The 20,396-nt window shown below is 49.1% G+C and overlaps 1 protein-coding gene across 3 annotated transcripts in view; it reads right to left on the reverse strand.

Moving 5' to 3' along the window:
• The window catches only part of LOC119970786 (FYN-binding protein 1), a 247,562-nt gene that overhangs the window by 64,925 nt on the left and 162,241 nt on the right, over positions 1-20,396 (reverse strand). For 2 of the 3 annotated variants that reach the window (XM_038805957.1, XM_038805958.1), the window contains exons 8-12: positions 16,323-16,482; positions 12,423-12,570; positions 9,423-9,454; positions 3,167-3,242; positions 1,999-2,145 (exon numbers count right to left, since the gene is read on the reverse strand). In XM_038805957.1, the coding sequence (XP_038661885.1) occupies positions 1,999-2,145; positions 3,167-3,242; positions 9,423-9,454; positions 12,423-12,570; positions 16,323-16,482 (563 nt within the window). The remainder of the gene's footprint in view (positions 1-1,998; positions 2,146-3,166; positions 3,243-9,422; positions 9,455-12,422; positions 12,571-16,322; positions 16,483-20,396) is intronic. The other variant, XM_038805959.1, reaches the window with a different exon arrangement.

The raw sequence follows: 20,396 nt of genomic DNA on the forward strand, positions 1-20,396 counted from the left end.
AAATGTCTGCCACTGCTTCTTTATTGATCTATCCCTTAAACTAGTATCCCAGATAGTTGTCAGGTAAGGTTAGGGGGGTGGGGGTGGGGGTTGGGGGGTGGTGTAAATGGAACTAAGATACAGATCGGGCACAACCTAATTAACAGAAGGAACTAGCTTGAGGGCCTGAATGGCCACCTCCTGCTCCTTTATGAGGGCCCAGGCTCCTGTTATTCTGCACTTTTAATGCTGGAAAAAAATGCAGATTAGCAGGTAAACCAACAGGGATAAACAGAAGGGAGGATAATGACTTGAGGAAATTCTCTGTAGATTGGCAAAGATTAACTTTCTCATCAATTGAACAAACCTTTCCAGAAGAGCAGTGATCAATTCTACATGTCTTTAGTTGCTAACAGCTATTGTGGTCTTGGCAGAATGTGTGTCCAGAGCTGACAAGGAATGTAGGGCTCTTCACTGAGGGACATTCCTGACCAACAATCCACAGATCTTTATGGTCATTCTTTCTGATTGCAGCCATAGTTGATCAGATTTATTGCATTCAATGTCACAGCTTACCAGGGTAAGATTTGACTGGCTTGCCTCTCCAGTACTACAACCCCTTCAGCTATCAGTCCCTGGTGGTGAATGTTTGGGATAGGGCATGGGGAGGTAGAGAGAAGCAAAGAGCATCACTTCCTAACAGGTGCACCTCTGAGGGGGATGGATGAAGATGAACACTAACATTGCCCAGGGACCATCTGAGTCACTGGTGGGGGAAGATTGAGTGAATGTGAGGGCATAACTTAAGAGGTATAGATGAAGTGAGAGATCTTGACGTGCAAGTACACAGCTCCGTAAGGCAGCAGTTCAAGTAGTCAAGGTTAAGAAAATATATGGAACGTTCTTCTTCATTGGCAGAGGTATAGAATATAAAAGTAAGGATATAATGTTGGAATTATATAAAACACTGGTGAGGCCACAGTGGGAGTATTGTGTGCAGTTCTGGTCACATTACAGGAAGGACATTATTGCTCTGGAGAGAGGGCAGAGGAGGTTTACAAGAATGTTTCCAGGGCTGGAAAAGTGTGTCTATGAGGAGAGGCTGGATAGGTTGGGGTTATTTTCCTTGGACAAAGAAGGCAGAGGGGTGACTCCATTGAGGTGTGCAAAATGATGAGGGGAAGAGATAGGGTGGACAGAATAAAATTGTTTCCCTTGGTGGAGAATTCGAGAACCAGGGGACATAGATTTAAGATAAGTGGTCGAAAGTGTAGAGGGGACATGAGGAAGAACCTTTTTTACGCAGAGGATAGTGGGAGTCTGGAATTCGCTGCCCGAGTTGGTGGTGGAGGCAGAGACCCTAAACTCTTCTAAAAAGTACCTGGATCTGCACCTGAAGTGCTGTAAGATACAGGGCTATGGACCTGGTGCAGGAAGGTGAGATTAGAAAGGGCTCCTGGGTGTCCTGAGGCTGGCATGGACAATATGGGCCGAATGGCCTCCCTCTGAGATGTAACTTTTCTATGATTCTACGTGACGAAGAAGAAAAATAAATGGGAAACAAATTTTTTTTTTTAAAATTTAGATTATCCAATTATTTTTTCCAATTAAGGGGGCAATTTAGCGTGGCCAATCCACCTACTCTGCACATTTTTAGGTTGTGGGGGGCGAAACCCACGCAGACACGGGGAGAATGTGCAAACTCCACACGGACAGTGACCCAGAGCCGGGGTTGAACCTGGGACCTCAGCGCCGTGAGGCAGATGTGCTAACCACTAAGCCACCGTGCTGCCCTATGGGAAACAAATTGACGGAAACTGGACACTTGCCTCTGTAGTTTGCCTGAGATGAATGGATAGACATTTTGATTGGGTTAGGGTTGGTCTTGATATTGGAGCTTATGTTAAATGAGTCAGTGATAATTTTATAGCACTCCATGCAGTTAGCACAAACCATCCAACATGTTAGTACCAAGTGCAGTTATTAGTAAGTTGGTGCTCTCGTTGTCTGGTGTCTTACGGGAGTTGGCGTTCACCACTTTCACCCTGAACTTCACTGTTCTCCTTTTCCTTTGTCGTTTTGTCTTTGTTCTCTTTCTCCGCCTTCTTCTTCTTCAGTAGTCCCCAGGACCAGGGCCCAGCCTTTAAGGCATCCTGTGACGCAGGGCTTCAAAGGATGAAGGGAATTATTTACGAGTTAACAAACCCTAGGCTCTGTCGCACTTGGTCACCCGAAAACATTTGTTCTCGACCGCCACCCTTGGATTCCACCTTTGTAACAAATATCCCAAAGCTCAGACTTTGGAAGAAGGTCTTGACGTTTAATGTATTTAGGTGTTTAATTCCTGATGCAGCCCCTTTCGTAGTTGTAATATCTGTGAACGGTCAGGATACTAGCTGGACTTGGGGGTAGCGTATTGGAATTCAGGACATGGGAATAGACGGATAGGAATTCCAATCAGTGCTGCGGTATCAATTTATTCCTGCTGCTAGGTAAGAGGTTTTAATCTTTCAAATTTGCTGCGGGTGTTCCATGTGTTCGTATGTCCCGATCTTAACCCAAGACTGGCAAATATGCAGCGGGTTAATTAAATTAGAACCTGAGGTCAGCAATGAGTCATTTGTATGTTTCAATGCTACCAGAATCAACGGAGAAGTTTGATTCATACCCCCCCCCCCCTTGTCCCCCCCCCCCCCCCCCCCCCCCCCCCCACCCCCCGGCCTGGTAATATGACGAGGACTTGACCCATGTGTTCTGTAGAGGTGTTATTCCCTCCCATAACCCTCAGCTGGTCTCAGCTGTCGGGTCATCAGGTCAAGCACTGTGGGAACCAGCACGCAATCAAGACAAAACCCTTAGCCCACTCGTCCAACTCCCCTCTGCTGCCTGACACTCACAGTCCTCCCTCGCGATTACCACTCCTCACCTTCAACCTACCTGGACTGTATGGCTGGGGCCACCTGTCTGATTTCCAAAGTTTGCTGGATCTTCTCAAAAAAGGCCAGTCAACAAACTGAGTAAAGTCAAATGTAGTCTGAACATGAAATTGGTTTAGCCCCCCCCCCCCCCCCCCCCCCCCTTTTATCGGACACGTGGTGGGTCAGTTAAAAATCTAACCCCCTGTCCACAAGCTTGATTCAAGCTCACAGAATATTTAGGTTCAGCCACCCTAAGGTATGGTTCTTACCTGGGCTTAATATCGTCAGGGATACCATCAACATCATCATAGATTTCATCACCGGAGGGAGGAGGAGGAAAGAACCCTGCGATGGACAGATAGACACAAAACTGTCAGCTTCACGGTTAAAAACATACCTGCGGGATGGATGGCAATGGTAATTATGAGGATTCATCATAAAAGTGCGAACACCAGAGGTCACTAGCGACAGATGGGCGAAGGCGAGGGCAAAAGAAGAGTCCGACGAACATTTTCAGCTGATGGATAATTGAGGCGGGGAATGACTCAGCAGCGAAGAACATCGAAGTGGAGAGTGTACATGGGTTCAGGAAACAATTGGAGGTGGTTCTCGAGCAAAATGAGTAAGGATCATGGTGAGGAGTTGGGTAAAATCACATGAATTAAGAGCAGGCATTACTGCAGCCACATACAGCCTTCTCCGCCATTCATTACCTACTTACCCGCTCTATCTCTAAATCCTTTGATTCCCTGAGTACCCAAGTAGCTATTGATCTCAGGTTTGGATAGACTCACAACTGAGCATCGACAACACTCTAGGATAGATAATTCCAAAGATTCACACGGTAGCATTGTGGATAGCACAATTGCTTCACAGCTCCAGGGTCCCAGGTTCGATTCCGGCTTGGGTCACTGTCTGTGTGGAGTCTACACATCCTCCCCGTGTCTGTGTGGGTTCCCTCCGGGTGCTCTGGTTTCCTCCCACAGCCCAGGTGGATTTGTAGGCTAGGTGGATTGGCCATGGTAAAGTGCCCTTAGTGTTGGGTGGGGTTACTGGGTTGTGGGGATGGGGTGGAGGTGTTGACCTTGGGTAGGGTGCTCTTTCCAGGAGCTGGTGTGGACTCGATGGGCCGAATGGCCTCCGTCTGCACTGTAAATTCTATGATAAGCCTCTGTGAAGAAATTCCTCCTCATTTCTGTCCTAAATGGATTAGCCATAGGGGCTAAGAAAGCTGAAGTAATTGAAAGCCTAGCAACCCATTTAAACATACATGCGGGTGTAACAATATGTGTATTATAAGGAATACAAAGGGTTAACAATGAGATAATAATACTTCTTGCCATCAGATGGAGATAAGGAGCAGTCGTATAAATATCATGTTACTCCTGGGATTCTGGGAGAAGGTTGTTAGGCGTGAGATAGATTAGGTGCATAGCCTAGAGTTCTGTTGTAAGAGATATCGTATTGTTTTATTTCATAACTTATTCCTTGTTGACTGGTTAGAACCTTTAATTTAATAGTGTAAATAAATCAGCTTTGTTCAATAATTCAGCTTGATGTTCTTTGTTAACACTACGTTCTCAAATCATCCTGATAGACCCAACAGAGAACATCACTGCGAGGTCAGACAATATTTTGAGAAGTGAGGAAATTGTATCAGCTAAAATTCAATAATAAAGTGACATGGAAATTTAGAAGTTAGCGACGCAGGAAAAAGAGAGGGACGGAGCTGTCCAACGGGGACGCAAGGAAAGAGAGAGGGAGAGATACTTCCAACTTCGTACGGAGGAGGCAGAAAACAAAAGGTTAGAGCAGATGGCAGAGGAAAGTGATTCTAGATGGGAAACTAATGGGGAGATCTTCAGAGATGTACAAGCTCTACAAGATGAGAGTGATGCCGAGACATATTTTGTGCTTTTGAGAAAATAGCTAAACAAATGAAATGGCCACAGGACATTTGAACCTTACTCTTACAGACTAAACCTGTAGGTAGGGCTAATGGAGTCTATGGGCGAATTCTCTCAGCCCGGAGCCGGGCCGGAGAATCGCCGCGCCCGGCGTGAATCGCGCCACGCTGCCCCAACTCCAGGACACGATTCTCTGCAGAGCGGAGAATTGGTGCCATTGGCGCCGGCGTGGTGGTATGGCACTGGCTGGGGATCGTTCCACGGGCTCCCCCTCCTGGCGATTCCCGACCCGGGATGGGCCGAGCGGCCGTAACAAAAAGCCCGAGTCCCGCTGGCGCAGTTCTAACCGGGTCTTACCCGCAGGACCTCGTGTGGAAGGGTCTGGGGCTGCCTGTGCAGGGGGAGGGGGTCCGACCCCGGGGGAGCCTCCGCTGTGGCCTGGCCCGCGATCGGGGTCCACCAGTCGGCGGGCCAGCCTCTCGGGCTGGGGGCCTCTTTCTTCCGCCCCGGCCCCTGTAGCCCTACGCCATGTTGCGTCGGGTGCGGCGCGGAGAAGGGAGCCACTGCGCATGCGCGTGTTGGCGCCGGTGCCACTGCGCATGCGTGCGTGCGGAGAAGGGAGCCACTGCGCATGCGCGGACCCCGCGGTGCCCAGTTGACGCCGGGATCGACAGCTGGAGCAGCATGGGTCGCCCTGTAGGGGTCAGAATTGCTGATCCTGAGCCCATATTGACGCCGTCGGGAAACGCAACAGCGTTTACGACGGAGTCAACACTTAGCCTCAGGATCAGAGAATGCCGCCCGATGTGTCTTTGTCAGAGGAAAGATCTGGGGACTGTGAGACAGTGAAGAAAGCTACATTGGGTGCTTTTGAACTGGTACCAGAGGCGTTTCAAGCTGTAAGAAAACAGTCTGAACAGACATGCATTGAATATGAAAGGATTAAACAAAGTCATTTTGAAAGGTGGATACGAGCATTAAAAGTAGAATAAACCTATGGCGTAAATTAAGTAAAAGCTCTAGGATGATGTTATTGAATTGTGTTCTAGTGATTGGAGCTCCCCTACTGACATGATGCCCAAACCGGGTGGCGTACAGGAGGGGGAATGTCGTAGCTCAGAGGGACTCAGTTCATATTCCACTTTTGGAAGACGTCGTTGAAAGCGTTGGACGGTCGCAATAGACTTGCTAAAAGGCTGTTGGCAAGTAGAGGGCAAAGGAGATCTCTGCTTTTATGACCCAACAAAGGCTTTATCAATTCAAAGTTATGGTGTATGGGATGACGAACGTGCCACCACTTTTCAAAGGCTCATAAACGCGAACAGAGTGATTCGAGGATTGAGTTACTGTGCTGCGTACATTGATAACTAAGTGCTGTTCAGCCAGAGTTGGGAAGAGCATCTACACCATTTGGAGGAACTGTTTGACCACTTAGAAGAATATAAAACAGACTTATGGGAACAGAGGTTGTAGATTCTCTGGGGGTATTTTCTATGTTAATGTAGTCTCTTGAATTTTGTAAAGTTTAATGAGATAGTACTAATAAGAAAAAGGGTTGAGAAATGAAACATCTTTCAAATTAAGACATTTCATTTAAAAAAATTTGGGGGTGGGTGGGAGAGCACATCATGGATCTGCCCAGCAACAGCAAGAAACCTATTGGAGTGGTGTAATGACAACAATCTCTCCCTCAGTGTCAGCAAAACTTAAGAGCTGGTCATTGACGTCAGGAAGCAAAGTATTGTACATACCCCAGTCTGTATTAACGGGGCCGAGGTGGAGATGGTTGACAGCTTCAAATTCCTATGTGTAAACATAGAACATACAGTGCAGAAGGAGGCCATTCGGCCCATCCAGTCTGCACCGACCCACTTAAGCCCTCACTTCCACCCTGTTCCCTTAACCCAATAGCTCCTCCTATCCTTTTTGGTCACTAAGGGCAATTTATCATGGCCAATCCACCTAACATCACCAACAATCTGTCCTGGTCCACCCACGTCGATGCTACGACCAAGAAAGCACAACAGCGCCTATACTTCCTCAGGAAACTAAGGAAATTCGGCATGTCCACATTGATTCTTACCAACTTTTACAGATGCATCATAGAAAGCATCCTATCTGGCTGCATCACAGCCTGGTATGGCAACTGCTCGGCCCAAGACCGTAAGAAACTAAAGAGTCGTAAACACAGCCCAGTCCATCACACGAACCTGCCTCCCATCCATTGACTCCATCTACACCTCCCGCTGCCTGGGGAAAGCGGGCAGCATGATCAAAGACCCCTCCCACCCGGCTGACTCACTCTTCCAACTTCTTCCATCGGGCAGGAGATACACGTGACAATAAACAAATCCAATCCAATCCAATCCAAACGGTCAGTAACACGAATGTGACAAGTGGTTCGATCTGACGGCCGCGTTGTGCCCGACTCGGGACCAGACGTAGCCGGTAAGTCTCGTGAGATTTATTCGGCTCATTAAGCCTCGCCAGATCTAATGGGATCTTGCGAGGCTTCACAATCTGGATCCCGCCATTGGATTTGCATATTCAAGTGAGCAGTTTGCCTCACTTGAACACGTCTGCACTGGACGTACCCAGCGCCCGGGATTGAACCCCCCCCCCCCCCCCCCCCCCCCCGCCTTGGAAACCCCGAGCTGGAGCTGTTTAGCACTGCTTTCCACAAGTGCGCACCAGGCTGAACGACACTTGGAAGGGGGGGGGTCTATCTCCCTGGCGATTGGAAGACCCCCGGTGTCTGGCCTCTGGGCAGTGTGGTAGCCTGGCACCTCTAATGCCACCGTGGCAACTTGGCACTGTCATCATGGCAGCCTGTCAGTGCCACCCAGGCACCCTGGCAGTGCCACACAGGCACCCTGGCAGTGCCACCCAGGCACCCTGGCAGTGCCACCCAGGCACCCAGGCAGTGCCACCCAGGCACCCTGGCAGTGCCACCCTTTCCTGCCAGGCTGTCAGTGCCATGGTGCCATCATGCCCGTGCCAGGTATTGGGTCTGGGGGTGTCCTGCCCTTGAGGGGTGCCCCGAGGACCCCTTAATCCATACGTTAGGGCATTTGGGGAGCTTCTGGGGGTCGCATTGCAAGATTGAGAGATCGAGGCGCCATTTAAAAGTAGCGTCCTGATCTCTTCCCGGTGTGTGTAGCTACTCAGTTCAGGAAATAAAGGTAAGTGCGGCCTCGGTTGCCTTGGGAGGACCTTCCTCACGGAGACCCGGAAAAAGAAGAGTTCCATTTAATAGCGGGGCCGTTCTCGAAACATCCCGCTAAACGCGCTCAACACGGGACTCTTCATTTCCGTTAGATCACGCCCAAGATTGGATGTGATCTGCCCTGTAACAGCAGTTATGGTCTGCCCAGCAACAGGTAGAAATCTGCCTAGCGACAGCAGCAGCCAGCATTCGCAAGGCATAATGAGATGCAATTTTAAAAGTAGTGAGATGCAGGTGTCCAGACAAATGATATATAGTTGCCAGCACCCTTAGAAGCAGTTTGCATCTAACAGCCAGAAAGGCGGGCTGGTAAATCTAACAGCCTGTGAAGCCATTCACCAATCGAACAGCCAGGAACCTAGGCTAAGGTTTTGCAGAAACGTTGGTAAAGGCAGTTTAAATTTCCCTGTGTCAGGAAAAGACGTTTCCCGCACTTGACTATCTGCACTGTATTGTGGTAACTATAAGCTGGATTTGACTGATAGATTTATTTAATTTAGATGTTGTTTGAGGAAGATAAAGTCTTAAGGAGTTTAGGGATTCTGCACGCATTTTGGAACAAGGGGTATGCTCTACATAAAATGTGTGTGTTTAGTGATTCATATACTTAATGGCCTTAGAGTAGTGTAGTCCTGATTGTGTGTATTTGTATTTTCTTTAATTTAATAAGTAGTCTTTAATAATAGTTACATGATGACTGGGTTGTTATTCTCACTGGGGCTTCACTTGACTCCTCACATCATCCCAAATAAACCCAAAACTATGCACCCCCACGAACTGTTGTTCCAAGTTGGGGTACTCTCTCAGACACCATCAATGTGCTACGTGACATCTGCCTTATCACTAATCTTTGCCACATTGCATGTTTTTTCTTTCAGTTTAATACGGCCCTTAAATTCCTTGGTTAACCCTGGTTGATTTCACCTCTTCCGAGAATCCTTCTTCCTCACTGGGATACATCGTTGTTGTGAGCCATGAACATAGAACATAGAACATTACATCGCAGTACAGGCCCTTCGGCCCTCGATGTTGCGCCGTCCTGTGAAACCCTTCTAAAGTCCCTCTACACTATTCCCTTGTCGTCCATAATAGAACATAGAACAATTTTCGTAAATGTCTGTCATTGCTGATCAACCACCTTTTCTGCTCAATTCCTTTCCCAGCCCACTCCAGCCAACTCTTCCCTCATTCCTCGGTAATTGTCCTTATTTAAGTTTAGCCCAGTTGTTTCTGTTCCAAGCTTTTCACTTGGAACACCGGGGTAAAGTTTGTCTTTCCAACGTGTGAGGGGACCTCAGTGAAACGCAAGGAGCATTGACACATTCTGAGTATAAAACACAGAGGTTGAATTTGACGCCAAAACTAGGGAATGACTGCTTCTCTCATACTCACCACTGCCCCCCGTGCCACTGTCCCCGGGACCCCTGGAGAACAATGGAAAAAAAGATTCAACATCAGCAAGTTTGAGACAGAATTCAAAACAAAGGTAGCTTCTTAGAAATTCCTTTCAGTGGTGCTAAGTATGGAAAATTATAGTTTGGCTCAGTGTTAACTTGAGATAAGGGTGCATTTGCATTTCGATTGCTCACCACATTCAAACCAATATCTGTCTTGGAGCACAGCTCTGCATGAACTGTCCACCTGAGCATTTACAGTGTAGGACTGTGAGCTGGGTTTGGACATGTAAAGAACAACGTATTTGTGCTTTCAGAATCTCAGAACCCAGTGACTGACAAATCCAGGTAAAGACTTTGTTTAGTCGACACTGTGTTCGCGCTCTCTCTCTCTCTCTCTCCCATGGATGGAGTTCAACGCAGGTTTACAAGAATGATACCTGCAGTTCTGGGGTGAAGTTATAAAGAGAGATTATATAAATTAGGCCTGCTTTCTCTAGAATTTAGAAGGTTAAGGGGTGATCTGATCAAAGTCTTCAAGATATTAACAGGAAAAGACAGGGTAGATCAAGATAAGGGGCGCGATTCTCCGCTGCCCACGACGGGTCGGAGAATAGCGGGAGGGCGTCCCCGACATTTTTCACGCCCTCCCGCTATTCTCCCCCCCCCACGGCGGCCCGTTTTTACGGCAGCAAACACACCTGCTTGTTGCCGTCGTAAAAACGGCCGCAACATGCCCGTTCTTGGCATCCAGGACCCCGATTGGCACGGCAGTACCACGGCTGTGCCAAGGGGGGCATGGGCCCGCGATTGGTGCCCACCGATCGCGGACGCACTCTTTCTCCCTCCGCCGCCCCGCAGGATCAGTCCGCGGGGTGGCCGAGGGAGATGACGGCTCCGTGCATGCGTGGGTTGGAGCCGTCCAACCCGCGCATGCATGGCTGACGTCATTGTGCGCGTCAGCCGGCGTGACACTTGGCGCGCGGACTTAGCAACGGTCGCTAAGGCCGCGATGCCGTGCTTCACGGGGCCCCGCTGCTAGCCCCGCCCGGGGGGGGAGAATCGGGTCCCGGGAGGGGGCGTGGAGGCTGCCGTGAAACACGGCCAATTTCACGGCAGCCTTTACGATTCGCCGCATTTGCGGAGAATCACGCCCAAACTGTTTCCACTGGTTGGAGAATCTAGAACCCGGGGGGACATCGTCTAAAACGTAGGGCAAGACGGTTCAGAAGAGATGTTGGGAAGAACTTCAACACTCAAAGGGTGGGAGAGATTTGGAAATCTCTCCCACACACAGCAGTTGATGCTCGAGTTCATTTTAAATCTGAGATAGATAGACTTTTGTTGAGTAAAGATATTCAGGGATATGGGCCAAAGGCAGGTATAGGGAGTAAGGTCACAGATCAGCCAGGATCCCATTGAATGACGGGATAGGTTCGAGGGGCTGAATGGCCTACTCCTGTCCCTATGATCCTCTAAGTGAATGTTGCCTTTTTACATAACATTACATTGATGTTCCGGCACACAAACTGGCCATTCAGTCCAAATAATAATAATAATAATAACAATCGCTTATTGTCACAAGTAGGCTTCAATGAAGTTACTGTGAAAAGCCCCTAGTCGCCACATTCCGGCACCTGTTCGGGGAGGCGGTATGGTCCATGTTGGGTGTTTATGCTCCACCTGAGCTCCTCTCAGCTAACTTTGCTTAACCTTTTCAACATTTCCTTCTATTCCTTTCTCCACAGGCCATATTCTACAAAGGACCATTGGAGGTGGACCTTCCCTTCATCCGAGAGACAATTGGAAGATTCAGGGGCAGCACTCTGCAAGTGTGGGGTAAAGTAAGGAGGCCTCCATGGGATTCTTCTTAAATGCATCCCACATAGTAATCACTCTCTGGAAAAATACGTTTCCCATTCAATTCCCTTTTGGATTTGTTACGGCTCATCCTGTATCTATAGCCTCCAGGTTCTGAACTTGACAAGTTGGCAGAGGTAAGGATCAGGGGCCTTTCAAGTGTGCACTTGATTTTTGCCGGAATGTAACCAGCCGACGAGGCGGGAGCAGTAATATCCGTCCAGTTATGTGTCCCCCCTCGTGCCAAGCTGCCCATTAGGACTAAGATATCCACCCTCTGGGCAGCGAGGGCCACTTGCACCTGTCAAGACCACAACTTCAAACCCCCATTCACCTCTACACGGGCTCACATTGCACAAAATAAATACACGGCCTCCTTCAGAACAATAAGGCACAACGAGCCTTGGTCAGTGAATTTCCTGAATGGTTACAGCGCTGGAGACCATTCAGCCCATTGTGTCTGTGCCTACCCTCTGCAAGAGCAATTCACTTAGTGCTACCTTGCTTTTACCCATCGTGCTGAACATGTTTCTTTTCCAGATAATGATCCAATTACCTATTGAACCCCCCCAAGAGCACACCACCCTCTGGGTGAAAAGGTTTCTCCTCATTTCCCTCTAATCCTTCTAACAATCACCTTAAATCTGTACCCCCTGGTTATTTACCCCTAGGCTAGGAGACAAGTGTTTCCTGTCAACCCTGTCGAGGTCCCTCATAATTTTGTACAGTTAGGTCACCCCTCAGCCTTCTCTGCCTATCCAATCTGTCCTCATAACTCCAACTCTGCAGCCCTGGCTGTATGATTCTAACAGGACTGGACAGGGTAGATGCAGGAAGGATGTTCCCGATAGTGGGTGTGTCCAGAACCAGGGGGCACAGTCTGAGGATATGGGGTAGACCATTTAGGACAGAGGTGAGGCAATCAGGGCCCGCGTAAGCCATGAGGCCTCAATTTTAGCTCTGTCCAGAGTGGGAAAAGCAGGCAAAGAGAGGATTGGAAAAAGATCTGGGGCCAAAAGCGGCTGTTTGAGGCAATTATTTGATTAATTTCCTTGTGGGCCAGGAGCAGCGGGAGGTGAAACACCCAGACCGAGATGCATGAAGTCTAACTCCTGCACGGAGGTTTCTCTCTCCTTACATGTCATCATTTGGGGCAACATCATCGTAGACTTCCTGGTCTTGGATTGGTTGCTTCACGATGGCCATGGATTCTTTTGGCCTGCTACCTGCTTTCTTCTTTATTTCATCATAGTTGATATCAACATAGGTCACCTTAATGTACCCATCTGCAAAACAGGAGACAAACAGTTGTTTAGCAGAAGAATTACAGCCGTGCACAAACACAGTGCGTTGTCATGTCAAGGTCATCAGGACAATATTACAGAGGTTTCCTTCTCTGCTGATGATGAGTTCCAGTTGCCTCAAAGAGGTGCTAAATAGTCCAAAGACCTGCGTACGTGACAGTCTATTCACACATATCAAACTCTCACAAACAGCAGTGTGATATTAAAACCACAAAACCTGTTTTAAAACCATAGAAGAATTGCAGCGCAGAAAGAGACCATCATGCCTGCGCCAGCCTTAAAGAAAAACAATTTTAAAAGTGGCTGCCCATTTTAATCGCACTTTCCAGCACCTGGTCCCTAACCTTGAAGGTTCCAGATCCAGGCACCTTTTAAATGAGTCGAGTGTTTCAGCTTCAACCACCAACTTAAGCAGTGAACCCCAGACCCCCACCACCCTCTGGGTTAAAAGGTTTTCCTCCATGTCCCCTCTAATCCTTCTACCAATCATCTTAAATATGTGGCCCCTGGTACTAACCTCTCAGCTAGGGGAAACATAGAATTTACAGTGCAGAAGGAGGCCATTCAGCCCATCGAGTCTGCACCGGCTCTTGGAAAGAGCCCCCTACCCAAGGTCAACACCTCCACCCTATCCCCATACCCCAATATCCCCACCCAACACTAAGGGCAATTTTGGTCACTAAGGGCAATTTATCATGGCCAATCCACCTAACCTGCACATCTTTGGACTGTGGGAGGAAACCGGAGCACCCGGAGGAAACCCACGCACACACGGGGAGGATGTGCAGACTCCGCACAGACAGTGACCCAAGCCGGAATCGAACCTGGGACCCTGGAGCTGTGAAGCAATTCTGCTATCCACAATGTTACCGTGCCATCCCTGTCCACTCGATCTGGGCCCCTCATAATTTTGTACGCCTCAATTTGGTCACGCCTTAGCCTCCGCTGTTCTCAGGGAAACAACCCCGGCCTATCCAATCTCCCCTCAAAGCTGCAATTTTACAGCCCTGGCAACATTCTTGTAAATCTCCTCTGCTCTCTCTCCAGAGCAATTATGTCCTGTCTTCATCAGGGTTTTATCCAGTTCCATCATGACACCATGTCATATTATGTGCTTAATATGTTTTTTTTTATATTGTTGCAGTGGTGACGGTTCATTGAGAAGATCTTGAGGCTTGTGTGTCCAAACATAAACACTTGTATTGGAAGACTTTTATGCACAATTGCTAATATGGTCTTGTCCGTTTTGTCACATTTTCTGTTCGCCACGTCTGGGATCTTCTTGTTGGTTTTTCATGCAGTTCAGCTTATTCTCCATTGTATCATTAAGTTCTCTTCCTTCTTAACTCCATTTTGTAAATTTTTGCAACTTTCTTTTCTCCAAGTTTGCTGTCAGTCATTTCATTTTGCTGCTTTACTGCCTTCTCTAGAGTTTTAATTCTTTTTGCTGATTCTTCTTTGTGTTCAATAATTCCTAGTTTCATTTGAAGTCTTTAATTTCTGTTTTTTCTGAGGGGAATCCATCATGTTCCTGTACCAGCCTCCCCGGACAGGCGCTGGAATGTGGCGACTAGGGGCTTTTCACAGTAACTTCATTGAAGCCTACCCGTGACAATAAGCGATTTTCATTTCATTTCATTTCATTTCATTTCATTCATTCATGTTCTTACTGGACATTTTCATTCCACAAATGGAACCTTTATTTCTACTTGTCTTAACTTCAGCTAAACCCTTTTGCCTTCAATGTTGGTCGGGTCTGTCTCTGTCGAAGTGTCGACTTGTTTCAATTACGCAATTCCCTCGTTGCCCTTCATTGGGCCGTTTATTGCCCTCCTTTTGGAGTCTTTCATTGTTGCCCTCTTTCTGGGATATTTCAGTGCCTCCCCTCCAGGGTCTTCCGTTGCCTCTTCCTTGAGGTCTTCGTTGCTTATAGACCTTTTTCTTTGACAGTTACCCTCTGTCTCCGTCTGTGCGGAGTCTGCACGTCCTCCCCGTGTGTGCGTGGGTTTCCTCCAGGTGCTCCGGTTTCCTCCCACAGTCCAAAGATGTGCAGGTTTGGTGGATTGGCCGTGCTAAATTGTCCCTTAGTGTCCAAAGCGGTCAGGAGGGGTTATTGGGCTACGGGGATAGGGTGGAAGTGAGGGCTTAAGTGGGTCGGTGCAGAGTCGATGGGCTGAATGGCCTCCTTCTGCACTGTATGTTCTATGTTCTGAGACCTTCTTCAAATTTCTTGTCCATAGCCGTTTGTATCTTCTTGTGGTTGCTCCTTTAAGTGCATTGCCACATTAAATGTATTATCACTTTAAATGCATTACCACTTTAAGACTGTCATATTTCTTTCACTGAGCAGTCAGCAACTTGTGTGTGTTTTCCCTATGCTTTTGAAGTTTTGGCGTGAACCTCCTTTGAGTCTTTTAAAAAAACTTTTAAAAACAGTTTGAGGACGTCTCTTCTCCCCAAAACCTCAGAACTTGGCTGCCTGCAAGTCCTCATTGTAGGGGCCGCCGCGCTGCCCCCCCCCCCCCCCCCCCCCCCCCCCCCAACCCCCTCAGGCTCCCTGGCGCATTTCTTCTTCAATCACTTAAAATGAAATGAAAATGAAAATGAAATGAAATGAAAATCGCTTATTGTCACGAGTAGGCTTCAATGAAGTTACTGTGAAAAGCCCCTAGTCGCCACATTCTGGCGCCTGTCCGGGGAGGCTGGTACGGGAATCGAACCGTGCTGCTGGCCTGCTTGGTCTGCTTTAAAAGCCAGTGATTTAGCCCAGTGAGAAAATGCGCTCTGCGCTTTCTTCCTTCCAAATAAAAATCTTAGCAGCAACTCTTTTCTTTAACATAAGTTCCAGTTTCCTTAATCACAGCTCTTGCATCTGAGGGTTATTTTCTCCTTTTGTTGATGCATTTCTAACCTTCTGACTGCATCGACCAATTCAGGTCTGCTCTGCATCTGTCCCTCAGGGTCTGGCAATATCTCCGTATCTGAAATGGGTCTATTCGCCCATGGACAGGCATTCGGGTGAGTATTTCGATTCAAACGGGATACTCACAGGTGTCGGGCCAGAGGTAGTGTCGTGATAATCCATGTTAACCTCGTCGCCAAATGTACTGATGCCCGCTTACAGACTTCTTTAGAAACACATCAGGTATTTATTAATAAGCAAAACTATACAGGGACTAGCAGCTACATGGCTGCCGTAGAACAGCCCATTGGTTGCTCGAGTCTCTCCCTTCATGTCTTCCAGATGTCTTCTACCTAAGAAAGGACTCCACTCCCTGGGTTGATTATCCACTCTCAGTACCAATTGGTCCCCCGAACTAAGTGAGCCTTTTCTGTTATATTGCCCTTAAAAAGGCAACAATCACAGGACGGCCAAATATTGCCCCAACTGGTCTTGGACAGCAGTAAAATGGGGGATTAAGACTGGTCCAAAGTGGTTTCTCCTGTGAAACATCTGTGTTTATATAACCCCCGATGCTAATCGCTCCGTCATTGGTGGCCATGCCTTCAGCTGCCTGGGCCTCAAGCTCCAGAATTCCCTCTCTAAACCTCTCCACCTCTTTATCCTCGCATTCCTCCTTAGAGATGCTCCTTAACACCTATCACTTTGAGCCAACACCTGTCCGTGGCTCAGTGTTCAATTTCTGTCTGATTTTGCTCCTGCCATGCTTTACGATATGAAAGATGCCGCATAAATACAGGCCGTTGTTTCGTTTTAGCTTCAATACACTTACAGGAACCGTCCAGAGTCCTGGCCAGCCACTTGCCCTCGGGGTTGTCCGTGATGCGGATGACTTCCAGCCACTCTCCCTGTTTGCACGACAGCTCATTCTTTCCACCTTTGAAATCCATCGTCACCTTCACATTCTGGACCACCTCGATCGGTCCCGTCAGCTAAACAGAAGATAAGACTCGCTTTAGCCATCTGGAGCAGATTCTCATCTCAAACCACCCAACACATTGCAACGGCACCTGACTTGAACAGAGGACTTGAGCTGGCTGAGAAATGGCCGCACATGCGCGGTTACAATTTTTAATGTTCTTTCGGCTGGGAAACGTGCTCAGAAGGAAAAGAAGGAAGAAGTGAGACGGTGCAAAACTGGAGCTCAGTTCTCCCGAAGAGGAGTGACATTGCCGAGGTGTCCCAGGGAGCGGGACCTGGAGGGAGGGGAGGGGGAGGGACAGGGAGAAGTTACCAAACAAAACAGATGATTTCAAATGTATAAATTGGAAACCCTCATGAGAAAGACGGAGTTTTAGTTGCCTCACAGTGGGTTGTTGAGAGATCCATGGAATTTGTTTTGGTCGCATCTGTGTTTGTCCACAGTTGACCAATTGCTTCACTTGTACCTCATACTCACCCCAAATATTAGAGTATAAGTTAAATATGGTAAACTGTTTTATATCATGAATTTGTATGTGCCTGTAAAGATATAGCTGGGGTGAAAGAATGGTGAATATTTGTATAATTTTCTTGTGTTTGAATTGAGATGTTTTCAAACTTTTGCCTGGTGTAATATCATTCATTTTTCTTGTTTGATGTATATTTAATTTGTTGTGTTAGAAATTAATCAGCAGATTCCTGTGAATTTGTTCAATAACTGTAATAATCTTGTCAAGGCCAGTCTTCCAGCCCCAAACCCTTTTATTTAAGCAACAAAAAAAAATGTCACAACCGCGTCTTACAGCACACACATCCAAGCCTGGGGTCTTACACAATACCCACCTGGGTTGGAGCAGTGTGTTTGAAGCTCCCTGCGCTCATTCCCCATTGGGTGAGCTCCTGACCGCTCAATAGGGGAATTCCTATTCCATGAAGCTAATGGGGAGATCTATTGACAATCCCCTGTGTCCTTCGAGCCCACCATGACATCCCTCCCCTCTCAAATCTGTTTCTTCCTCAGTATTCCTGCAGCGAAGAATTCCCTCCAGCCCCTTGGTGATCGGTCTGAGGTCAGTTGAGGGTGGAGCCGGATCTGGAGGTGTGACCCAAATTGGTGATCCTTGTTTCCAGAGCGAGCATCGAAGAGTTACTGACATGGGTTCGTCCCGAGACTTGCTCGGGCGCAGACTCCCTCCTCCTCAGGTGCTACAGATGTTTCTTTATAATCTTACCCTGGACCTTCACTTTGGACAACACTGGCCTCGCTTTTTCCTTTATGATCCCAGGGATCCAGCTGGGACCATCTCCAAAGTTCTCCGAAGTTCCTCAAGTAAACCTGATCATCCGTCTTGAAGGTTCTTTTGGTTCTCGCAGAGGCATGATACTCCGTTTGGGAGACTGTTCCCTGCCAGAGCTGAATTAAACCTGATTTGCGCTCACGCTGGGAGTACAAATCAGGAAGTGATTCCCAATCCTTAGCCATGCAAATTCAACCCCCCTCCCCCCCACAGCGCAATTCAGCTCCTGGAGATCTTCAAACAGCAATAAGCACTGTCGGTTTCCTGCTGACCGCTTCAAAGTCACTCAACCGTGAAGGGAGATGATTGGTAAGCACTTAACAATGTTTGAAGTGGCCGAGAAGCTGTCAATCAAAGCTTGATACTTATAAACATTGCAGTAAGTTTCTCAGCTGACCACTTCAAAGTTATTCTAACATGAAGGGAGATGCATGGAGTGATGCTGACAACTGGGGGAGTGCGAAAGCTCTCAATCACAGTCCAGTAAAATCAATATTGAAGGGAAATGAATGAATGGCTTGTAGCTCAAAGATCTGAGGTGGGGGGGGGGGGGGGGGTTAAACCCAATTGACTGGATTCTCTTTCTAGGAATTGACAGGTGCTGCTTCCTGTGTCTGAGCCAGCGGGTGTATTGACCAGGTGGGTTTGGAAGCAGTGATTTATTTCACTGCCTCTGTCTGGACTGCTCTCTAGCTTCCAGGCAGGGGTCTGTCTTCTGGGGTCTCTGTGGGAGGATCTCTGAAAGGGGTCTCTTTATTTAGGGGGTCTCTGGGGGGTGTCTCTTTATTTAGGGGGTCTCTGGGGGATCTCCTTATTTAGAGGCCTCTGGGGAGGTTTCTTTATTTAGGGGCGCTTTGGCGGGGGGGGGGGGGCTGTCTGGTGGGGGTGGGGTGGGCAGCTCTTGCAATGTTGGGGGGAGGGTGGTCCTCTCATGGACCATGGGGGTAACCCCTTAAAGAGTTAATCCCTCAGCCCACCACGAGGTCCACCGTGTCAGGGCCACACCGGTCAGGACCTGCAGTGATTTTCACCCACGTGATTCCCAGTCTGGACTGGAGTATCGCGTGGCCTTTGAGAATATGGTGCCCAGCCCGGAAGTAGATGGGAATGAGTCTTAATGATCCATTTGCAGCCCGCCCCCCCCCCCCCCCCCCCCCTTGCTGGCATGGAGTTGACCCTCGACCCCGGCGACAGCAGGGGGCTGGAGTATCGACGCTGTTTTGTTGCCACGCTGGGTTCTCCGCCTCGTCGGTAACTCCGCTACGGGCATTTGAGAATCCAGCCCATAAACCTTGTTGGGGCTCCACCCCTCCCTGCCAGGCTTGGAAATAGTTGGCTTCGTCTCGTACGAGCCTCAGTCTCGTTAACAGTTCCGCTGGGACAATTCTGATTGTGTGAGGAGTGATCCAGTCGCCCAATAAAAATCCTGCCAGATTAGTCTTTCTGGAATCCGCAGTTTGGTTCACGGTGCCAGTTTTAAACGTCTGCACCGTCCGTTCCGCCAGTCCATTTGACGGCAGGTGAGAAGATTCTGTTCTGATGTGCCTGATGCCATTGGATAGCCTGAAGTTTTGGAACTCACTCCTGGTGAAGGCAGTGCCGCTATCGGAAACCAGGAATTCTGGTATTCCATGTATGCAGAACCCTGTTTCAATTTCTCGATTGTAATGTGGGAGGTTGTGGAGCTCGTGCGGTGCATCGCCAACTACTCGGAATGTACATCTCCCAGGATCCAAAACATGGAGCCCACATGCACTTGCCTGTGCCATGGCCTGTCTGGCCTCTCCCATGGCCTCTCCCATGGCCTGCCTGCCCTCTCCCATGGCCTGTCTGGCCTCTCCCATGGCCTGTCTGGCCTCTCCTATGGCCTGCCTGGCCTCTCCCATGGCCTGCCTGCCCTCTCCCATGGCCTGCCTGCCCTCTCCCATGGCCTGTCTGGCCTCTCCCATGGCCTGTCTGGCCTCTCCCATGGCCTGTCTGCCCTCTCCCATGGCCTCTCCCATGGCCTGCCTGCCCTCTCCCATGGCCTGTCTGGCCTCTCCCATGGCCTGTCTGGCCTCTCCCATGGCCTGCCTGGCCTCTCCCATGGCCTCTCCCATGGCCTGTCTGGCCTCTCCCATGGCCTGTCTGCCCTCTCCCATGGCCTGTCTGGCCTCTCCCATGGCCTGTCTGGCCTCTCCCATGGCCTGTCTGCCCTCTCCCATGGCCTGTCTGGCCTCTCCCATGGCCTGTCTGGCCTCTCCCATGGCCCGTCTGGCCTCTCCCATGGCCTGTCTGCCCTCTCCCATAGCCTCTCCCATGGCCTGTCTGGCCTCTCCCATGGCCTGTCTGGCCTCTCCCATGGCCTGCCTGGCCTCTCCCATGGCCTCTCCCATGGCCTCTCCCATGGCCTGCCTGCCCTCTCCCATGGCCTGTCTGGCCTCTCCCATGGCCTGCCTGCCCTCTCCCATGGCCTGTCTGGCCTCTCCCATGGCCTGTCTGGCCTCTCCCATGGCCTGTCTGGCCTCTCCCATGGCCTGTCTGGCCTCTCCCATGGCCCGTCTGGCCTCTCCCATGGCCTGTCTGCCCTCTCCCATAGCCTCTCCCATGGCCTGTCTGGCCTCTCCCATGGCCTGCCTGGCCTCTCC

This window comes from Scyliorhinus canicula, chromosome 8, assembly GCF_902713615.1.
Source record: "Scyliorhinus canicula chromosome 8, sScyCan1.1, whole genome shotgun sequence".
Taxonomy (NCBI): domain Eukaryota; kingdom Metazoa; phylum Chordata; class Chondrichthyes; order Carcharhiniformes; family Scyliorhinidae; genus Scyliorhinus; species Scyliorhinus canicula.